Source organism: Protopterus annectens, chromosome 8.part0 (assembly GCF_019279795.1).
Source record: "Protopterus annectens isolate FY-2018-M chromosome 8.part0, PAN1.0, whole genome shotgun sequence".
Lineage (NCBI taxonomy): Eukaryota > Metazoa > Chordata > Ceratodontiformes > Protopteridae > Protopterus > Protopterus annectens.
Window position 1 is genome coordinate 1,820,761,198 of NC_056741.1, and position 24,020 is coordinate 1,820,785,217.

Sequence of the window (24,020 nt, forward strand, 5' to 3'; positions counted from 1 at the left end):
GGGGCTAAGGAGAGGCTGAATGGATCTAAGAAGCTGTGCGATCTGACGTCTGCCCAACATTTGGATTGAGTCCAACCAACACTATCAAATCTGGAGAATACATTTGACTGAAAAAAGAGACTTGACTTTTTATTTTTTTGTTCTGTTTGCCCTTCTCTTTTTCTTTCTCTATTTCGTATTTCTCTTTTTTATTTTCTTGTGACTCCTCTCTAAACTTTGGCCTATTCTGTTTCTTGGCAGGTGGATGAAACAGAGAGGAAAGCCCTGGCAACAATGACCCTGTCTGAGGAGGAAAAAGACCTTTAACAATTAACTTCTCATGTCTAGCTTGAAGCATCCTGTAGCTGAAAGAAGCACAAGATTGACAGTCTGAATCTAAATGGACAGCTCCCAAATAGTAAAACACACAAAGTGTGAGGGTCTTGGGGGAAGCTTATGTCCGCACTCAGTACATTTCTTAAAGGCTTGAGAGTCAGCAATTATCTTAATATACAGCTTGTCACACACACACTGTATCTAGTTACATAAATATATACTTAACCCTACAAACTACTAAAGAGAAGAAAAAAGCTTCTACTCTATATTAAGACTATACAACTACCAACTCTTACAAAACAATTTGAAACTATTTATATAAATTATCTACCTAAATTGCTACCTAATAACACACAGAAAACCTTCTGTGCAAATCATACAAACTAGAGAGAAAAATTCTCTCGGTAGGAGGAGGAGGAAACCGATATAAATAATTTCTACAAGATATGGTAAGAGAGCCCTAGCAACACATTTGAAGTCTTCAGGCAGCAAATGAGATCTGAGATACTAAGGTGGAATTCAGGGAATTATGGGTAGAAGAGGAATCAGAGCCCTGGAACTGCGGAAGCTTCGAAATTGTTGCCAATGTCAGATCCAGTCAGATCCAGCAACCTATATGTTGAATTAGATGAAAATAAACATTATATCCCCTATTATTTGGTTTGTTAGCATTATCCTTCTGCCATTTCCTCTTGGTACCCTAAATCTCATCAGACTGGGATTTTTGTTTGTTCTGCCCTTGTTAGGGAAGAACCTTGGAATATAAAACATTCTAGATACCCCATGTATCAATTTTCCTCATTCATCCCATTGTTTGAGAATCTGTGTAGCAGCAAGACCAAACATGAATTCAGGAGCATTCAAAATCTCATTTTTTTTAAATCCTCAGAAAACTTTTGGTTATGTAACCAAGCATACCTTCTCAATACAACAGAAATGGCTGCATTTTTTGAAACACTGTCTGCAACTTCTAAGAGACTCTTCAAAGTATGTTTCAAAACCTGAGCCACATTAGAAATAATCTCATTCAAATAACACTTCTGTTCATCAGGCAAAGATACAACAAAGTCATCTAAAGTAAAAGCGCATTGCAAATTAAATTTCCACACGGAGCCCTGATAAACTAAAATTCTAAAGACTAAATTGCTAGTCTGAGACAAATTTTCCCCCGAGATTCTAACCACTTACCAATTTTATCCACTGGTATGGGGTTAGAAGAAGAAAAGTTTGCCTTGTTGGAGTTAGCAGCTGGAGAAACCACAGCTGAGTCAGCTGACAAAGGAGCAAAGAGAGCAGCAAGATTAGAGTTGTTGTGTCTTTTGGATTTTCCTGATTAGGGGTCGCTACAGCGGAACTCCGGTCCGCTAATGATTGGCAGTAGATTTTTACATGCCGAGTTGCCGGCCCTGATGCACAACCTTCAACGAAGGTACGCCCATTCACACATGTCTCCACACAAAAGACACTCTAGCTGAGAATCGAACAGGACAACATCTTACTGTGAGGCGACAACGATACCGCAGCACCACCACCACAGTGTGATTAGAGTACACTTTGTATTTCCTCACAGCCTTTTTAGGAACTTGTTCTGTATCCAAAAGGTGTTGCACGCAGTCTAAGGATGGTAACAGAGGAGAAACAGACAAAACATTTGGAATCTCATCCTCACTAAGATCATAAACTCTGCTGATCTCTGATGTAGCCCAAGATTGCTTCTAGTCAAATAAATCTCTAAACCTAGCTAGCATCTTTGTAAAGGTGAACACTATCTTGGGTTTATGAACCTGTTCACCTTACAAAGAATTAGACTGAATGGACTCAGAGTGTTCACTGCTGTCTGCATTAGAGTTCCCATCAAAATCTGTTGAGCACTAGACTGATCTTTAGAGAAGGTAGCCCTACAGTCTTTTCGAATAGAAGCATAGTCTTCAGCATTAGTTGACTGTAAAACATTCTGAGCTACGGATACCACATCAGCCCAGTATAATAATAACCCGACGGTCGGTCATTTCTATTTCTTCTTATTATGAATTATACTAAAGCACAAAGTATCTGGGGACAGAGTATTATGTCTGGCAAAGGTCTCTTACCCTGGACCTCTCCTGCACCTAAAGAGTTTGGTTCTCCTGCACCTCAACCAGGGACTGCAACAGCCCCAGAGGATATGTCTGAACCCCGTACCATATAGGGCTGTGGGCTCAAGCCAAAGGGTGACCGGGAGAAAGGTATTTAGTCTACAGGCCACCTTAAGTCAACAACAGATTCACAAACCACAAGCTGAAGCATGTTTTTGTTATTTTTTTTCTTTTTAGGTGCAACTGGATTTGATGGGGTGGGGGTAGTTGCAGCCATATCAGGATCCATCAAGTTGGGGCAGGGGACACCAGCCAGAATAATGCTCTAACATTATTAAGGGCTGATTAAGGGCAGTGAGAACAGAAATTATAAACTATGTTACCACACAGTAAGTAGGATTAAACTGCATAAAATATAGCAAAAATGGTTTCAATTTGTGATAAGCCTTGTTGTACAATCTACACAGTCACAATACCAAGTAAAATTAACTTGTCCAAATAGTGACAAAAGACAAATATATACCCTTAAATCAAATAGAAACCTTTTAATACAGCATAAATAAGCATCTGCTTGCTAGAAAAGAAAAAAATCTCCACAGAAAATGCAAATAAAGTAATTCACTGCAAAACTGTGATTTAACAATAAAAATGGATATACTAGTTTTAAATAGGTTCATAGGTTCACAGGTTAGTATCAAGCTAGCTGCCATTTCAGGTCAATTTGGGGCTCACCAACTTCCCTTTTGTGTTCAAAATAACCTATCCCATTTGTTTAGAGATTGGCCTTGCCCATGCTATGGTCGATAATTATTACCTCTAATGAGAATAACTATAATCATAGATAATTTTAGAGGACCTATGCATAGGATAAAACATTAAAGAGCGGTCTCTGTCCATTAGTAGTACAGGGGGCAGTCCTGGAGTAAGTTTTCTGTTTCCCATCCATAGGTCTAAGTTGCACTTGAATACAGACAGGGCTGAACTTTATTTTATGTGACTAGTGAGCCTGTTCCACAGCAATGGTATCTTCTACGAGATATACCTCTCCCTCCTAACTGTTCTGTTGATGTTGCAGACCAAAACTGCACACATCTGTGGTAGTCAAGTTAGATGAAAAAGCCAGACAATAAAATAAACTCTAAAACCAAAGTTTATTAAGGTTAAGTGCTTTCTTTCCAAAAATTGGAACTGCACCAGAACAAAGAACAATTAAAATGCCCCGCTTTATATACCCAACCCATTGCAGCTCCATTAAAAACAGCCAATCACAAAACAGAACCGCTTAACACTTGAAAGATAGTTAACAACAATTAGAAAGAGTATAATGCCTTTGTTGTAAAATAAAATAACTAGAAGATACATTAATGCATTTTTTGGCATTTAGTTTCAGTCCATGATTTTGGCACCAGTTATTTATTTGAGACAAACCTTCCTGCAGGATGGCAAGGTCATTTAGGGATTCAGGGACTGCTCCTAGCATGCATTCATCCAAACGTAGTCAGCCAGAACCATTTTGTATTGGCTTTTACTTCAGAAAAGTAGGCGCCAAACAGGAGAGGTCCCAGCTCAGAACCCTGGGAGACTCCACTGTTGACTGGTCTCTTTGTGGAGGTAATTGCCACTATTTTGATTATCTGCATCCTATCTGTGAGCCAGTTGGCAATCCAGAGAGTGTCATAGGGGTTTATTCTCAGTTTATTTAGTTTTTCTACTATGCCTGATTGGCTAATGGTGTCAAAAGCTTTGACCAGGTTGGGGTATGCAGTGTGTACTGTTTTGCCTTCATCTATTATTTTGGTGGCCTTTTCAAAAAATCCACCAGACTGTGTAAGCATAACCTGTCCCTGATGAATCCAAACTGAGACAAGTCCAGTTTTTGATGGCCCCTATGTCCTTATTAATTCCATGATAATTCTTTCCATGGCTTTGCATATGAGGCTGGTCAGATTTATAGGTCTGCAATTGCTTGGGTCTGTGGAAGGCCCCCCCCCCCTTATGCAGGGGAATGCCTGCAGCCAGTCTCCATTTGCTTGGTACAAAACCTGTATGGAGGATGAGACTGAACAATGTTGTTAGGGGTGTGGCTAAATTTTGCTTCTTGCTATTTTCAGGACATATTGATGCAGTATTTTTAGCTTTTGATAACACTTTTAGGACTTTGTCTTATATGATAGTTGGCTGACAGCCCATTTCAGGTATATCTTGAGGGGAAGACAGAGGGGAGAGAGGGGTAAAGTTAGAGCTAAATTTATCAGCCAATTTGCTCATTGTATCTTCCGTTTTGTAGGTAACGGCATTCACAACCAGCTCAGCCAATTGTTGCATTGTGCTTTTGAGATTTTGAACATAACTAAAAATGCCCTGTGATTGTGTTTGGCTTGGGTAGCTATTTCAGCCTCAGACTTGGCTTTGCTGGATTTTATTAAGCTTCTGAATTGTTTGTTTATTTCAGTGACAAGGGCTCTAACATTCTGGGAATTATTACTTTTCTTTAAAATGTATTTCCTTTTATTATAAAGCTTGCTGATATTATCGTTTCACCATGTGGGTTTGTTTTTGGGGATTGCCCTTCACTTGTTCATGTGGAGTACAGCTGCATCTATGCAGTTGTTTACATGTTGGTATAGTATGATGGTGTAAATGTCTACATATTCAGTGGAGTTAGCTGGGTTTGGTGGGAGATGTGAAGTGTTGAAACCAGAAGTAAGTATAAAAATGAAGAACAAAAGTGAAAAAATGCAATATTTTCTTGTCAGAACTTCAAAATTCAGCAGATAAACAATAGAAACAACAGGTCTCTTGGCACTCTGGTCTACGTGCACTGGGCATTTCCTAGTGTTCAACTGACAACACATAACTTCTGTTTTCTAGTACAAGTCATAAAGTACTTCAGTAAGCCCCATAACTGCATAAAGGCAATATTAAGCATACGGTCAACACTAGATTAGAATTCCTGAGGAATTAACAATAGTGCTAAATAGCGAGAATATTAAAATCAATTTTAACATACACACATATATAGTAAATAAAACAGAAGGAAATCAAAGTATATAATAATAATAAAGAGGAAGAGAAGTTCCCAAAGAAGCCTTAGGTGAGTCTGGAAGGCCATCAGTGCAGGCTGCTGAGGAGATTTAACTGTGTGAGTCCTACAGCTGCCACTAAAAGACTGAATAACTGACTTTTTGTGACAGGGGTTTGGCTTCCCCTGATGGGGGGGACTAAGTCAGTCTTCTATTACAGAGAGCCAGATGAGAGGATTCTGATTTTTGGAAAGCCACCAGTGTGTGTTTGTGCAGACACAAAACTCATATGTCACTGAGGCAGTGTGAATGAGGAATGTGTAGAAGTAACTACTGCCCTTGTTGAAATGGACTTTGAGCTCAGTATTAGCCAGAGAATAATTTTGTCTCTTGCTGGCAAAATATAATGCAGTTGATAATTCACTTGGGAAGAGTCTGATAGGTACCTTCCTCCCAAGAGTGAAGAAGATGGGGTAGGAAAGAGTGGTAACACAGAACATTTTTTTTTTTTTTTTTTTTGTGGAGTGTATAGAGATGACAGATTTTAAAACTTCCCTACAGAATAATCTATCAGAAATATTGGGGGAGCAAATATTGGTAACTAAGGAAATGATGACTCCTTTAAGCTGGCATACAGGATCAGAATTGCCTAGATATAGTAAGGTCTTATTAAGCTTAATTATGTTGGCTGACAAAAAACAATTACTAGAAAGTGGAAATCAAAATCTAAAGCAATGTAATTGAAATATTGAATATTGTAAAAGTGATAAAAGAAATGGAAGAGAGATCTTTAGAAAATGGAAGAAGCAAATTACATAAAAATAAATGGAATTTCTGGTAACAATGCACGAATAACAATGTTCAGTAGGAAGAGTGAGGTTTAAGGAAAGGCAGGAATTGAGCAATTTGTGTAATCTTAGAGTGAACGACTGTTGTCATAAATAAAAACAACATATATGTTGTGTATGATGCATGAAAAAAAAACTTTAGTATGGTTTGTTTTCTTTTTTATTAATATATGTGTGCCTTCATCTTAAGTGATAACTTAATAAAGGTATTTATAAAAAGCACGAAGAAGATGAATGACTGATTTGACTTCCTACATTCATGCTCCACTTTGTTAATCCCTGAATTAATCCACAAAAATGGTACTCCAAGGTAAAATACACACAAATAATCCAAAGAAAATGCCCAGGCCAGGAGATTCCGGACAGTTCAAAATACGTTTAATAGCAGGCAACACAGTAAAGTAAGACCATAAAACACTGACAAACACTCACAAGTGTTTTTTGTCACTCAGATGAAGCCCTGGGAGCTACAGGGTGAAAGCGCTTAGTCTTTTTCTGCAATAAAGTTTGTCAAGTGTTGAAGCCCTGGGAGCTACAGAGTGAAAGCGCTTAGTCTTTTTCTGCAATAAAGTTTGTCAAGTATTACCATTCTGTACAGTTCCGCATCTGATGAAGTCATATACTGAGTGATGAAAATCGCTTGTGAGTGTATGTCAGCATTTTATAGTCTTACTTTACTGTGTTGCCTGCCAGTAAACGTATTATGAACTGTCCAGAATCCCTGAATTAATGGTGACAGCCAGAATGTGATGGTCTGTCCCTTTCTCCGAAGTAGTGTCTTCTCCTACAAAAACTTTGAGATGAATAGACTAGCTGAGAGATACCTAGGACATCACTTTTGTAAAGCAATGTGGTTTAGTCCTTTTCTGAGACACAAGGTCATCAGTAGCCTTGGCCTTATTTTTCACTGGATTACTAAAGCCCATTATTTTCCTCTGGGCCAAAACTCCTATTAAAATTAACTGACCTCAGAAGAAGACCTAGTAAAACCAAGGACCTAGGATACAGATCTGTGGAAGACACAGTCATGGAAAAGCTGACACCTGTGACCATCATGTCTCTAATAAGGATATGCCAAAAGAGGGAGTCAGCAGCACATCACAGACCCTTCAAGAAGACTGAAAGTGGTTCAGTGTCAAATATTTGCACTATGCATAATGAATGCCTGTGTACCAAGAACACTTGCCCCTGGGGCCTTTTGCATTTCTTTGGATAGAGAATGAGATCTTAGAAGACCTTAATGCATCAAATGACAGTACTTTGGGAGATGATGAATAACAGAAGCATTAACTTTTAAGGGAAGGAGTGATAATCTTTCTACCAGGAGAAATAATTACCTCTGTGTGATGATTCCCTGGAGAAATGGCAACATTATCGATGTCTGGCAGTTAGCACAGATTATTAAGGAGCTGATAATGAGCTGCTTCCTATGGTCCAGTGGTCAAGGATTTGATTCCCTGGGCAAGTCACTTTACCAGGCAGCGTTCCTGGATTCCGACCAAAAAAGGTCCATGCAGATTACTGCTCTATGCTGGTAAAGAAATACAAATCTAATAAAACAAATAAATGGTGCTCAGAGGAAAAAACAATAACAAATGGTGTTTCTTCACTGATTTATTGCGCTTCTTCACTTTATAGTTTTGTGAAGGATCTTATGTCATCTAGCTTGAGTGACTTCACTCCTGATAAGGATGGTAGTCACTAGCTTCATTGCTAGGTTTGAAACACAAGACATATTTGTGCGTGCCTTAATGGGCCACCTTGTGGCCACAAGCACCAAGAGCCTAAAGACTTTTTGGAAACTGTCATTGACCAAAGAATGCAAAAAGCTGAACTGGTAAAATACATAAGGAGTAGCTGCACAAACTGCATTGTGAGTCTTCATAGCAGTGGGGGATAAATGATAAGGAGCTGAGAAAAAACTTCCTCTTGGTCAACTGAAGCAAATTGTATTAGGTTCCTGACTTGAAGAAATAAATGCAATGAATGATGCTGCACTGAGAACTAATTATACAGGGTTCAGAACAGCTCCCTATTGAAATGTTGGAGGTTGAAATGCAGAGTGCCGGCATGCTGGAAAAAAAGACCAAAAATCTCGGAGGAGTGAATCTTGAAGATTGCTCTTCTCCTTTAAACTTCTTTTTTACAGGGGGAAAGCCCCCCCCTGAACTTATATATGCATCAACTCCAAGATTGCTATACCTCAGAAAAAAAGGAATATCCTCATATATGGCCATTTCAGACTCGGCAAGTCTATTTTTTCAGCCATTCATTCTCATGTTTCCATATTCATACTAGTGGATACTGACATTTCAAATGGATACTGTTCAGAAAAGATGACCATGAAAGTCCATTTTAGTGCTAGCTCATGGTGCAAATGCAAGGACACCCAATCATGCCACCCTTGTTCTAGGTTTATAAACAAGCATGGCATAACTGTATAGCAGACTAAGTGAAGGAAGAACATAAAAGCAACCTGTGACCTGCTTTTTTTCTGTTGAGGTGGGTATGGGATTGCCTTCTCACACCACTGACTCATCTGAGTTTGATGTATTCAGTAACATAGCCCTCCAGAAAAGCTTATAGCATGTGCAGGTGCATTACAACAGAGAGAGTGCAAGGATGTTCTTGTCCCACTGGGACACCATTTGCATATGTAGCAGGGGAGGGTTTGAAAAAGTAAAATGTTCTTTTTGTTAGATTGATAGTAGCCAAGAGGATCTCCATAATACAGGAAGGCCTATACTTACACTTGGAAGGTTTTGGAGGGAGAAGGACTCTCAACAGGCACCTGAGAATATATGACAAGGAAGAAAATTAGATGTGAAAACGCCCATGGGTGTGAGGATCTCCCAGTAAATATTTCTAAAACTCCATCACAGATCATCATGCAAACTCCTGACAGACACTCATCTATAAGTGAGGATCATATTCCACACCATGGAGCTTAGCACTGCAACATTAATCAGTGCACCACAATATCACTTCATATAATCGCCTCTCCATAAAATCAATTACCTTCAACTTCCAGTTTTACCATTGACACAACTGCAAACATAAGGAGGTTAGAAAGAACACTACCTTTGCCCAATATCAGTAGAAGTGATTATTTTCAGACATAAAAAAACAAGGAACTCAATCATGTATGCATGAAGGTACCTGAATGCATTCATCTTCTGGTCTGGTGGCAGCCTCAGGGGAGAAAATGTCAAGTTTATACACTGGAAAATTTCCTAGTGCATTGATCAATGCTGGAATGAGATGAGTTGTCTTGCCAGAGCAAGGTTTTCCTGCCAGAATGTATACTGGCCTGTATGGTGCTGTCCCTTGAAGAATCCTGAAAGCAAAACAAAACTGTTAAACGAACAGAAGGGAAAATAACATTTGTAGAAACAAATTGTATGCATACATGTACCCCTATAGTATAGTACCTTACATAACTCCATTACTAATTTGCTCACATTAGTACTAGAAAGGAAAGCAGCAACTTCAAAATGAAGCTGGCTATGCAGTACAGAAGTTTTGCCATGGACTCTGTCCCAACCCGAGTTTTTTAGTGGCCCAGGTGCTGAAGAAGTCAGTAGGAGATAAAAAGACAGAGAGAGAAAGATAGGTGTTAGCAGCTGAGGCTGCCTTTCCCATCCTGGGGAGGTGGGGTAGAGATGTCACCAAAGTCCAGCTGCCAGGATGCCACTTGGGAGTAAGACCCAAGGCTGCACCATTTGCAAACAGGTAATATGAGATGCAGATGGCCACCAAGTGATGAGCATGCATTGCATCTGGAATCACAATTGTATGTGAAAGAGTGCAGTCCTGCTGGGCCTGGGTCTAGTATCCCAGGCACTGCACCATACTGACTGGCCACCGGGGATTGTAAGGATCATGTAAAAAATCTCCTAGACCTTGTTGGATAAATGGTCTTGGTCACCTAGCAGCTTCTTTTAAACCTATTTGTCAAATGTGCAGAATACCAATACTAATCATAACAAAGCTGAAATATTCATCAGACTATCTCACTTAGAAATGGCTCAAAGCATACTATATACAGTTAATAATCTGGACAGTTATTACAAAATTCATCAACAAAATTATATTTTGAAGTGAATAGCTCAAACTGTAGAGGCTAACATTAAAATGCATCCAGATTAATGATAGTTTACTGATAATACAGTAAAGGAAGAATCACTATATCCTCTGATTACTTTTTCACACAGCAGCAGTTGTGCAGTACTGTAACAAGCAGAAAAATAAAGTATAGCTGTATAAGTTGAACTTACAATAACAGTAGTAGCTTGAATGATCACTACTGCAGTAGCCTTAGCTACATGGGGTTATATTCTGCCAAGGATATAACAGAAAGACAGATTCCAAAGGTTCAAGACACCTTCCACATGCCAGGACTATAAAATAGTTTGAGTATGACTAAAAGACAGGTTTGGATGCAATCTCCTTCAGAGCTTTCCTGCCATCAGAGAGAAGAAGGTTGAGCCCTGAAAGGACAATACTAGGAAAAGCAAAACACAAATGTTGACACCTTGGCATAAAGAAACACACCAAAAACAAGGGGGATAGTAGGAGGGAGCAGCAACTTCAGCAGTGTTCATTCAAACATCTGGTGTTATGGTAAGTTCATCATACTGATTACTGCTGCAGTAGCCTTATTTATATAGGTATATTATCATAGCTAACTACATGTGGGAGGTGGAAAGAGAAGACTCCAGAAGCCCCTGGGGAATGGTCCCAGAAAACCTTGATCTGGACCTAGAGAATGAATCAAGCTTATAGTGCTTTGTAAAAGTATGTACAAATGACAAAGCAGCAGTTTCTAGAATACTGCTAGAATCCAACCCTTTCCAAAAAGCCATAGATAAAGCCAAGGCCCTGGTAGAGTGGGCCTTGACCCTGCCTGAAATAGATTTGTTATGGTGAGTATAACAAAAGGTAATAACCTTAGACAAACATTTGTAAACAGTTTGTTTTGACACAGATGGCCCCTTCTTCTTACCATCACAAGAAATAAACAAATAACCAGAAAATCTGAAAGATTTAGTTCTGTTAAGATAGTACCTCAGTTGTTTCTAGAGATCCAATGTATGAAATATCCTTTCTCTCTCATTTTTAGGTTTAGGAAATAATACAGTTTGGATAGTTTGGCTTAAAGTAAAACTGGATACCACTTTAGACATAAAAGAATGATTAGTTCTCAAAGAAACCCTGTCCCTATGGAAAATGTGATAGGGTTGACTCACCATAAGAACTTACAACTCTGATACCCTTCTTGCAGAGGTCAGAGCAGTTAATAAAACTGTTTTCCATGTTAAGAGCCTCAAGTTGGCCAAATTAGTTGGTTCAGATGGTGCAAGTGTTAGCATCTCTAAAACAAAATTAAGATCCCAAGGAGGGGTAACTGGTTTTCTTGGAGGCTTCTTATACAAAACCCTTTTCAAGAACATTTTGATAAGACATTGCCTTGAAAGACAGGATCCATGGGCAGAAATGGCCAATACATTAAACCTGACAGAAATAAGAAAGGCCATAGGATAGTAACACACAAATATTGTAAAACCAGGGAACAGCTAGCACTGAATAGGTGCTAATTATGTTGTTGCACCAACTAGAAAACCTTTTCCATTTGCTTATATATGATTTTCTGGTAGCAGTCTTTCTCGTCTCCATTATTACCTGCTGCACATCCTCAGTAAATGCGTACCTAAAAGGAATTAAGACCCAATAGTCCAGGCAGTCAGTTGAAGAAGATTTATATCTGGGTTTATCAAACACCCCTGTTCTTGGGTGAGTAGATGCAGTCTGCAGGGAAGCTTGTAATTGCCCCTGGTCATTTTCAAAAGAAGGGAGAACCACAGTTGCCTGGGCAAGAAGGGAGTCACTACAATGATCTTATTAGATTCCATATGAATCTTCAGAAGTACTTTGGATATTAATGGAAAGGGTAGAAAGGCATATAGGAACATTCCTGTCCAAAGAAAGAAAAAAGGCATCTGTCTTCCAGGCCTTCTTGCATGGAGTCCTGGAACAGAATCTTGCCAGTTGAATGTTCAAAGAGGAAGCAGAGGTCTACTTGAGTAACTTCCCACAGATGGATCAAACCTTAGAGAACCTCCTGATCTAGTTTCCATTCATGAGGGTTTTCCCAGGTCCTGCTCAGTTTGTCTGCCATACAGTTTTGCTATAGTGGAATGAAGAATGCCTGTAGAGTGAAATTGTGCTGTGAAACTTTATCCCGAGCTAGCATGGCTAGTCTACAAAGGGGGTACAACCAGTTTCTCCCCTTGCTTGTTGATGTATCACATGATTGTGCTATTGTCTATAACTACTTAAAGAGGTCCTGAGAACCAAACCTGGTTCAAAGAATTGAGCACAATGATCAGGGCAAGCATCTCCTTGATATTTATCTGCTTGCATCTGCCTTGGTGTTCCACACCCCCTGCACTTTTATCCCTCCTGAAACTGTTCCTCATGCAAAGTCCAAAGCATTTGTGGTGACTGACTGCTTTGGGCTAGGGAGGAAGAAGAAGAGATCTGGATTCAAGGATATAAAAATTTATGTACTCACCATAATGTTCCATCTGTGTTTCCCAGTTTCATTCTTCACAACTGATTTGTTTGGATCCAACTTGGCCACTTCTACCAAATCTTGGGATCCAAAACTCTCAAGCTCCTCCATTTACCCATAATGCCCTGCCAACCTAATATACCTCCAATTGAGTTTGCTGGCCCCAGATATAAAGGGAATACATGTTAAAGAAGTTAACAAAGACAGAAAGGAAAAAGGAAGGTGCTGCTCAAACAAGGAAGAAAGCTTCCTGTAAAAACTCTTAGGCCTTTCCAGAAGCAAAGAGATGGAGGCACGTGGGCAGAAAGTTGAGAAAGAATGAAAATGGACACCACAGATGGAATGTTATGGTGAGTACAAAACTTTTTTATCTGATTTTGTCCTTTTCAGTCATTCCTCAACTGATAGAACAGAGTTCCCAGTTACTTGAATGTTGGGAGGCCCTCATGGAAGGATATGTCAGAGTACTGCAGAGTCAAAGGCAGCTCTGTTCCTGGAAACCAAGTCCAATTTATAATGTGCAATAAAAGTATGAACATTAGTCCAAGCTGCAGATGTGCAAATGTTATCTAAGGAAGCCTTTCACCAAAAAGCTGAAGAGACCACCATAGAACTTGTGGAGTGAGGTCTAGGAGGCAGAGGCAAGATAAGGCCTGTGACACAGATATTCTTCTAGCAGAAGTAATAGCAACCAAGAATTAGGTTTTCCAGGATAAACACTTCAAATCACAATTTGCTGATGGTTCAAATGCGGGATTAATTAGAGACTGTAGCACCAGATTCAAGTCCCAAGGAGTAGACGGATCCTTGTATGGTGGTCTCAGCAATAAGGTTCCTTTTAGAAAGGCTTTACAAAGTTCATGTGACATTAGAGTTGTATCATTTAGACCATTATGAAAATTTGAAATTGCAGCTAGATGAACCCCCATAATTGAGGAGGATGCTCCCGCATCAAAAAGCTATGCTAAGAATTCTAAGATCTTATGAAATGGTGCAGAATATGGGTCAAGACTGCTGTCTGTAGCCCATTTTGAAAATATTTGCCACTTGCTGTTGCATAACCATCCAGTCAAAGGTTTGTGGGAGCCTAGAACAATTCATTGAACTGGGATAGTAAGACTGGTATGCCTGGCAATCACTGGAACTGGAGAAACCATGCAGTGAGCTTGAGATTTTAAATATTCAGGTGATTGAGTCTCTCTGGATGGGAGAATAGGTCTAGAGCCGGGTCCAGCGTCCAAGGTTTCTGAATTGAGGCCATAGAAAGGGAAACCATATCTGCCGAGGCCAGAATGGAGCAATGAGAATTATCTTGTTCTTTGACCCATTGGCTTTCTTCAGAAACTGGGAAATGAGAGGAATTGGGGGAAAGGCATACAGTAGACCGGGGGCCAGTTGTGAAGGAGACCATCTCTGAGTCACTCCCCCAGAGGGGATCAGGGAAAAGTAGCTGCTGCACTTATTCAGAGGGGATCCAAAGAGATCACAGGAGGGTTGGCCCATTGATGGAATATCCTTTCTGCCACTAAAGATTTGAGAGACCACTCATGAGGCATCAGGATGCTCCTACTCAATTTGTCCGCAATCACGTTGGAGCTCCCTGGAATATGCATTGCTACTAGAAAGCAGTCGGCTAAAATTGCCCATTGCCAAACTCTGAGAGCTTCTCAACAAAGAGGGTAAGATCTGGTTCCCCTTGTTTGTTAATGTAGCAAACCACTGACATGTTGTCTGTTTGGATGACAATCATTCCAGAGAAGAGGGTCTCTTGAAATGCTTGCAATGCTAGAAGCAACACCCTCATCTCTAGAACATTGATGTACAAATTGGCCTCTAAATGGGACCAAGTGCCTTGGACTGTCTTTCCCAGATAATGCCCTCCCCCCACCCTGTCTAGGATGCTTCCATGGTCACTATGGCTTGGGGTTAAGGATGGTCAAAGGGATGGCCCGATAGAATATTATTGGAGTGCAGTCACCAGCTCATGTCTTTTTTGCATAAATTGGTGATCCAAACTTGATGCACATTGGTTGTGTCAGTAATGACCATTGTGACACCAAGAACCATTGTAGTATTTGCATGTGAAACATCACAAAGGGAACTAAAGTGATGATGGCGGCCATAGATCCTAGAATTTGTAATACCAGTCTTGCAGTCACTGTTCTGCTGTGAATAATTTGGCTGACAAATGCCTTTATTCTTTGAAGTCTTTCTTTGGATACAGACTTGATACAGGTGCTTGTGTCCAACACCACTCCTATGAACTCTAAATGCTGTGTTGGCTCTAGATGGGATTTTTCATAGTTTACAGTGATCCCCAGTGAAGACCAAGTTTGAAGGACATAGTTCCTTGCTTGCAGCAGTAGATGACTGGTGGTTGTGGTAATGAGCCAGTCATCTAGGTATGGAAATACCCAGAATCCTTGCAGTCTGACGTGAGCTGCTACCATTGCCATGCATTTGGTGAACACCCTGGGGGCTGTGGTGAGACCAAAGAGCATGACTCTGAACTGATAATGACTAGCTCCCAGTCAGAAGTGCAGAAATCGTCTGGAGTGTTTGTCTATTTTTATGTGATAATACACATCCTGAAGATGTGTTGAGCTCATCCAACCATCTTATCCTAAGAACGGGAGAATAGACTGAACCATGACCATCTGGAATTTGGTTTGTTGAACTGACTTGTTCAAGACACTGAAATCCAAAACTGGTCTCCAGTCCCCTGTTTTCTTTGGCACTAAAAAGAATCTTGAGTAAACCCCAGATCCTATGTGGTCTGGTAGGACTGTTTGGATGGCTCTTTTGTTGAGTAGTTTTTGCACTTCTAGAACTGCCGCATCCCTGTGACTGGGTGGAATGTCTGGGATTCTCTTTGGTAGTTTGGGCTGTTTCTAAAAGGGAATATTGTAACCTCTGGTTATGATCCTCTGTCTCCAGTTGTCCATTGTTATGGTTAGCCAGGCAGGTAGGTGCAGGGAAAGTCATCCCCGGGCTGCCTACAGAAGACAACAATTGGGCCTCCATTCAGGAGCTCTTTTGCAGGCCACCTCTGCCTCAAGCATGGCGTCTTCCATTATAACTACCCCCCCCTGCCCAGGGGGAGTCATTACCACTTGAGTCCTGAAAAGGCCACTGGGACATTTTAAACCACAGCCTTCCACTTCTCTGGTTCATAGAGTAGTGGAGTGGAAAAACATATGCACAAGGCAGAAAGTGTCTTTCCATCTTTCTTACATCTGGCAAGGGTCGCTTTAACTTTGGGGCCAAAAAGGGATGTTCCGTTAAAGCAAGCATTGATGAAAGAAGACTTAAATGGCTCCACAAACTTGCATAAGCACAGCCAGGCATGTCTCCTCATAGCTACGCCAGAACCCGCTGCCCTAGTCATACCTTCAGCTGCATGCACAGTGAGCCTCATAGAAAAATTACATATTGAATCAAAGGTTGCCAGCTGGGAAGCTAGTTTAGCCTGAACCCCTTCAGCTACAGTTCTTGTTAGAGTGTCTGATAACTCCTTTATCAGGTCTCTTTGAAGCCTGGTGAAATGTGCCATAACGTTCAAGGACTTAAGAGCGAAGGTCGATGAAGCATGTATGAGCTTCCTGAATTTATCCATCATCCTGGACTCCTTATTAGGAGGATGGATAGTAGGACTTTCATCAGCAAGTTCCTTTTTGGTGGCTGCTGCAATCACCATGACATCCATTGGCACCCTTTCAGCCCAATGCTTTTGATTCACAGGAGCTGACAGTATATGGTCTGGTCTCTTGGGGATTGGTTTGATGGAATCAGGAATCTTCCAAGCCAGCTGGGCAATCAGTTTAATCAGATTGCCAGCAGGTGGAGAGATCCAAGCAGTAGATGGTTGAGCAATGAAAGCCTCTAGGTATACTGACTCCTCTGAGGAAAGTTGTTGGGAAGTCCATCCATCCATCTGTTTAAGGATCTTTAGAATGTCACTGAATGAGACATCTTCTGGGGTGACCTTGGGGAACCTTCCCCTTCATCAAAGTCAGTATCTTCTGTGTAAGACTTTTCAGGGGAGTCCAAGTGCTTCCTCTTGCACTTTCTCTTTCAGGGCACCTCCTCAGTGAGACTGGATGGGGAGGTGTCTGAAGAGGACATAACCAGCATGGTTGAATCCTGAGGTTTCTGTGCCCACTGTCTGAGGTCAGAGGCCAGTGGTAGCTTTGGGTGAGGGGAAGGACCAGGATGTTGTTCCAACAAGACAGGAATCAACTGTGAGACTGTAGTGGACAAGGCCCTCTCTATGGCATTGAAAGCAGGCCCCCCTGTAGAGGAATGGGAGCCCAGAATTGAAATAGACTCCTTTGAAACTGTAGTCCCATCCTGCACAGAGGTAGCTGCCCCTGAGCCTGAAAACAGAGTCAAAATTATGTGTAATGAAGCTCCAAGAAGCATGGATGACTAAGATAAGATTGGTGTTGAACCACTCTCCCCAGCACCAACAACAAAACTCCAACCCCGAGAGTCACCGGTACTGACAGAACCAAAGAGTTCAGGGTACAGGACTGTTGGAACTGGGAATGCCGAATACTCAATTGGAGTCAGAGGAGGAACAAGAATTAGGTGAGAGACATGTAATGTTCTAGAGCCAGAAGTGCTAGGAACCAAGGATGTGGCTAATCCCCTCGCCTCCAGGAACTGGTCCACTAGCCTCAGAACATGAAACTCCATGAGGCCCTTGGTAGAATGGACCAGATAGACTGATGGGAACTGATGTCTAGCCAAAAATAGGCTTGGTGGTCAGTCTACAAAGGGGTACATTTTGGGGGAATACTTTGTTTGTGGCAAATCCTTGAAAGAAAACTCATTCGGTTCTGAGATTGGTGGACTGGAGAAAAATGAAAAGGTCTGAGTTGAGAAAGTATTGGGTTCCGAAATTGTCAGTGCAGAGATTGGCACTGATGATGACAAATGCTTTCCCTCCAGTCCCACCGAAACTATGGAAACTAGGAAAGGCGCAGATTTTTTAACAGACAGTTTCAACGAGAGTGTTGGAACTGAGTGGCTCCTCTTCTTAGAACCCTCATGCCTGAAGGAAGAGGAGGAAGAAGGGCAGCTAACATCAGTCTTGGAAGTCACAGATATGGCCTCATCAAAGCTAGATTTTATCAGGCCTTTCAGAAGTATCTTGTATTTCCTCTCTATGGTGGCCTGGTGGCTAAAGCCATGACAGATGGCACAGTCTTCTCGAAGGTATCCTGAGCCCAAGCAGTAAACACATAAGTCACATCTATTAGAATTTGGCACTTTACAGTCATAGTTCTGGCATCTCTTGAAGCCAAAAGTCCCTTTAGTCTTTTTAGCCATGTCAACAAAGGCACACTCATACATACACACACAGAGAAGAGAACATTTTATTTATTTTTTTTATGGGAAAAAACGTACCAACAATGGTACAAAAAAGTTACAGTAGTGGTAAAAGGATAGAGGAAAAGAAGAACCAAAGATGATATGGAAGATTAATGTAATGGTAAGAAAGGAGAAGGAGGGCTGCCAATGATGATAAACCAAAAGAAAAAACACACCACAAAGTTAAGAGTAGAGGAGCTGGGTAAAGAATAAGGTCTTAGAGAAACAACTTTTTAGAAAAAAAATTGAAAAATGAGATAACACTTACAGTCATAATAAATTGCTAGCTCGAGAGCTGACAGGAGAGGAATGCATCTGGCACTTAAAGTGGCAAATGAGATCTGAGGTAATCTTGACAGAAGCATTATGGGTGCAGTTAAGCTCAAGAGTTTTTGGAGGGCACAAACTGGAATAATGGCCGAGTCAGTTTTGAGATATGGAATTGAACCCACAGTCAAGGATTAAGTGAAGACTGACAACATCAGATTCCTTTTTTACTATAGACAAAGGAGATACAATCAGTTAACTATCTGGCCAGTATAACTTTGAAAACTTTTTTTTCCAGTGCATTAGGAGAAAAGGAAACAAACAATTGGTCAGCTTTCTTGAAGCCCTTGGTTCTGTGGAGATAAAAATAAAGTTGTCTGTGCACAACCAATAAAGGGAGTATATATTTTCCCTTATTTGAAAAGTTTGGAAAGAAAACTGTGAAATTAATGACCTGATATATGTTGAACTCATAAGCTACCTTAGGCAAAAAAGACAGGGTGGTCCACCAGGACACCCTGCCTTTGTGGAAAACCAGGTAAAGAGGTTTAAAAGATGGGGCATAGAGGTCAGATACTCATCTAGCTGATGTGATAGCAACCAGAAAAATGGTTTTCCAGGACAAAAATTTTAGATCTGCCCTGGCTAATGGCTCAAATGGAGTTTGGGATAAGGGCTGAAGCACAAGTTAAATCCCAAGCAGGAGTAGGATCCTTTAACAGAAGTTAAAATGCTCCTTTGAGAAAGGCTTTACATAATACAGAGGAAGCTAAGGTAGAGTTATTTTAGCTCAGGTGGAAGTTAGAAATGGCAGCCAACTGGACCTTAGTAGTTTAAAGACTAGCACCCTCAATGAAAATTAAAGCTAAAAAAATTCAGGAATAGATGGTACAGGCACTGAAAGGGCATTCAGATCCCTGCTAAGAGCCCAGAATACAAATCTCTTCCATTTAATTTTGTAAGTCATTCTAGTATATGCTTTTTGAGAAAATAACAAGATACGGCAGACCAGGGAGGAGAACCTGGGCTGTCTAGCAATCAATGGAATTGGATAAACCATGCGGTCAGTTTGAGGCCTATTAAAGCTGGATGCATCATCTCTGTCAGGTGAGAGAGGAGGTCTGCAGTTGGATCCAGTATCTCGGGTGGATATAGACATTAAGGCCAGAGGAAGGGGAACCAAATCTAATAAGGCCAGAAGGGGGCAATGATGATTACTGTGATCCTCAACTGGAATGCCTTCTGTAGAAATTAGGGAATGAGAGGCAGTGGTGGGTAAAGGAGACTGGAGGACCATTTGTGGACTAGAGCATCTCTCGGTGACTCCCCCATTGAAGAAGGCTCAGGGCAAAAAACCTGCTGCATTTTTTGTTTAAAGGAGATGGAACAGATCGTAGCATGGCTGGCCCCATCAATGGAAATTTTTCTCCACCACTTAGATGTTCAGAGACCACACATGTGACATCAGAATGGACCTGTTTGGTTTGTCCACAATTACACTGGATTTCCCTGGAATGTGCATTGCTACTAGAAAGCAACTGGAAGAGATCGCCTATTGCTACACTCTCACTGCTTCTTGACAAAGTAGATAAGACTTGGTTCCTCCCTGTTTGCAGATGTACCAGACTACAGTCATACTGTCCTTTTAAATAGCAGTTGTCCTGGATGAGAGTGTGTCTTGAAAGGCCTGCATTGCTTTGAGAACTACTCTCATTTCAGGACATTGATATACATCTTATCCTCTTTGGGAGACCAAATACCTTGGATTGTTCTTCTCAAGTAGTGCCCCCTCCTCAGTTGGGAGGTGTCTGTGGCCAGCATGGCTTTGAGCAGGGGAAGAACAAATGGACAACCTTCCAAGAGTTTGGTTGAATGATTCCACCAAAGAAGATACCTGTTGCATACCTGACTGATCTTGACTGGAGTAGTTAAAGGATGCTGAAGAATGGACCATTGAGTTGACAGGGTCCACTGAAATATTCACATGTGAAACCTGGCTAGAGGGGTGACAGGAGCTATGATGGATCCCAAGAATTTTTCTGACCTGGGACCTCAATATCTGGATTTGAGCAGGAGAATCGAGACCTCTAGCGTGACTCTCTATCTTTAGAGGCCGAGACTGAATTCCCTTTATCTGGTTCCTTAGAAGAGGTTTGAGCCCCAGCTATGGAAGCAGAAGAAGTAGAGGGGAGAAAGCCCTTCAACACTAGCTTGTTTCTAGGGTCTATATCATATATTCAAAAGCTGACAATGTCGAACGCTCTAAAGAGCGAAAATGCCAGAACTTGAAGTTCTTTTATTGAGATTGCAGTACAGTGAAGATCAGAATATTTGCCATTTCCTCACTGTACTGCGATCTCAGAATTGGAATATATATTTAGTGGGGGGGGGGGCACATCCCCTCCACAATAAGGAGTTTAAGTATTTTTGCTCTTTACAGCATTCGACATTGTCAACTTTCGATTATATGATATAGACCCTGTTTCTATGATCAGTAAGAGCTATGGAATTGAACCCAGAGCAAATACAGCAATCTAAATCCAAATGAGCAGGTTCTAAGCAATATACACATTCACTGTGGACATCTGAGTTAAGGATTTTATGCCCACAGGTAATGCACTTTTTAAACTTTGTAGGCTTGTCAGCCATAACTACCAAAAGAAAAAAAATATTTAAATCCTGTAAATAATGATCTTTTTGTTGGAAAAAAAAAGAATAAAGGAAAAGAACAGAAGGAACTGCCAACAATGGTAGTGTAAGGGGTACTCTAAAGAGTAAGTAGAAGTTTTGAATTAAAAGAGTGCCAGAAGTAGTACTTTAGAGAAAAAAAACAGCAATTTGCTAAAAGATATTAGGCAACTGATAAGGGAGATAGGAGAAAGAAGATTACATATAAGAATAAAGTTTTCCTAAAATGTAACTCATGAAGGTTTGAAATGAACTCCCAAAGCTCAAAAGCGAAAAGATCCACATCTGAAGCTGAATGGCAGCAAATGAAGTCTCAGGTATGTCAGGCTGGTGTGGAATTATGGGTAAAGGGAGAAGCTTGAGAATTTTGGATCCAAAGATCTGCTAGAAGTGGTTGAGTCTTGGATCTGAACCGATCAGTTGAGGAATGAATGAAAAGGACAACATTAGATTTGTTGTTTCTGCCAAAATACCTCTTTTCTGACAAATCCCAGCACTCTGATTTGAAAAGATAAAGGTGTTGATACTGGGACCAAAGGGATTTCAGATACTACTGTATATTTCTCATGTGGTGTCTTACCGGGGGTATCATGAGAATCATAGCTGCCATGAGACCCAAAATCCTGAGGTATTCCCTCACAGTGACCAAAGTCTGAGAAGAAAACCTTAGAAATAGAGCTAAATAAAAATCATTTTTTTTTTCCTGTGGAAGAAAAGCTCTTTGAGTGCAGTGTCTAGTTGACATCCCAGGAACACAATCCTGTTTGAGGGTGTCAAGAAAGACCTTTGAATGTTTTCTTGGAATCCCAGCTTGTCCAAGAGGTCTCTCACCTAAGGGAGAGGTTCCTGACAATTTGAAAAAGATTCTGCAAATTGAACCAGGTTGCCTAAATATGGAACAATGTGGATACCCTGTAGCCTGCAATGAGCTATAGCTGGAGCTAGGCACTTTGGGAGCACTCTTGGTGCAGTGGATAATCCAAACGGTAAGGCAGAAACAAATAATGTGATCTAGACACACAAAATCTTAAGAAATGTCTGAAGTCTGGCTGAATAAGGATGTGATGAAATGCATCTTTAATGTGTAATATTATCAGGAAACTTGAAAGAAGAAGAAGCGGTAACAAGTTGTGAAGTGACATCATTTTAAATTTGGGCACTATCACAAATATGATTAGAAAAGAAAGATCCAGAATTGGTCTCCGAGCATTTTATTTCTTTGGCTTCTTTGACATAAGAAACATCCTTGAATAAAAATCCTTCAACCACCTGAGAAGGAGGAACTGGTTCTATAACCCCTTGGGACTGCATGTGAGGAAGAACAGGTAGAAACAAAAGATTCTGTTCTGGAGGATGAAGAATGCCCCCCCCCCCCCCCCCCACCGGAAAGGAAGAATTTCCTCCCACTGCCATCCATAACCTTGATGAATTATGTTTAGAATCAAATTGTCTAAAAATATTGCCAGAGAGAAAAATGGATATTCAGACTTTCTGGGGAAAAAGTGGTGAAGGATTATCATTTAAACTTGTTGAACTGTCCTTGGGTTTGGGAGGTTCAAGACTTATTTTGGAACCCCCTTACCATTTCTTCTTAAACATTCATTTACCTGAATTTTGTTAAAACTGTTTATTCTGTTTTTTGAAAAAAAATGGACAGTTTGGGAAAGGATTGTGAAAAATCTCAGAGATTTCCCTGGATCAGGTTGTCCCTTTCATCACACTTTCTGATCACCTCTGTAGTAGAGGGGACAAACACTAAATCTCTATCCATGGTCAAATTTAAAATCCATTTTTGACATCATCTTGGAGATTCTCAGAATGCAGCCATAGAAACCTCCTTAAAACAGTACCAGCGGCCAAAGCCCTGGAAGAAATATCAACAAAGTCATACATTCACTGTAAACAATGAGTAGTGATGTGTGCAGTAAAAGCTAATGTTTCATAACAAGAAGAAATTGTAGATAAAGCATTCCTCATACTTTCATAATTTGTAAGAACAACCTTTAACATATGAACCTGACAATTCAAAATTTTGAAAATCAAAGTTGCAGAAGTATACACTTTTTTCCATACATATAAATGATTTTCCCGTCCTTCTCATGAAGAGTAGGATAAGAATTAACTAATTAAGCAATAACCCATGGATGGGTGTGGGTAATGCTGGATTTACCCACAGTTGGTGCGGTTTGGTCATGAGGGCAATTATTATACAATGACATTATTTAAGAAAAAAAATACTTTTCTTAAATAATGTCATTGTATAATGCCTCTATGTTACCCTTCCACAGGTATCCTGGGGTATTTCTGATGTACTGCGCATGCATAAGGGTCGTGTTCCCAAGCTTACACAGTACATCAGTGCTGTGCAGATGTAGCAATGGAGAAAGGAAGATCTCCGTTGCTTTTTTAAAGTTATCTCACTATGTAAACAAGTTTAACATAGTGAGATATCTTTAAAAAAAGCAACAGAGAAAAGAAGATCTCCGTTGCTTTTTTAAAGCTATCTCGCTATGTTAAACGAGTTTAACATAGTGAGATATCTTTAAAAAAAGCAATGGAGAAAGGAAGATCTCCGTTGCTTTTTTTTAAGATATCTTGCTAAGTTAAATGTTTAACATAGTGAGATTAAAAGCAATGGAGAGCTGCCATTCTCCGTTGCTACCTGTGTGTGCGCACACACACACACACACACACACACACACACACACACACACACACACACACACACACAAAAATCACCAGATATACTAACAGAAAAAGTCTGGGCGACCGGACCTTTTTCTGTAAGTATATGTCAGATTTACAATGGGCATGCTGGTTGGGCTGGTTTGTTTTTGAATGTTTATGACCAGTC

At 40.5% G+C, this 24,020-nt stretch overlaps 1 protein-coding gene across 1 annotated transcript in view; it reads right to left on the minus strand.

Moving 5' to 3' along the window:
- The window catches only part of LOC122808568 (ATPase family AAA domain-containing protein 2-like), a 57,824-nt gene extending 44,878 nt beyond the window's left edge, over window positions 1-12,946 (minus strand). The window contains exons 1-2 of the mRNA XM_044079524.1: window positions 12,836-12,946; window positions 9,421-9,615 (exon numbers count right to left, since the gene is read on the minus strand). Of these exons, the coding sequence (XP_043935459.1) occupies window positions 9,421-9,615; window positions 12,836-12,946 (306 nt within the window). The remainder of the gene's footprint in view (window positions 1-9,420; window positions 9,616-12,835) is intronic.
- Between the last annotated feature and the right edge of the window lie 11,074 nt (window positions 12,947-24,020).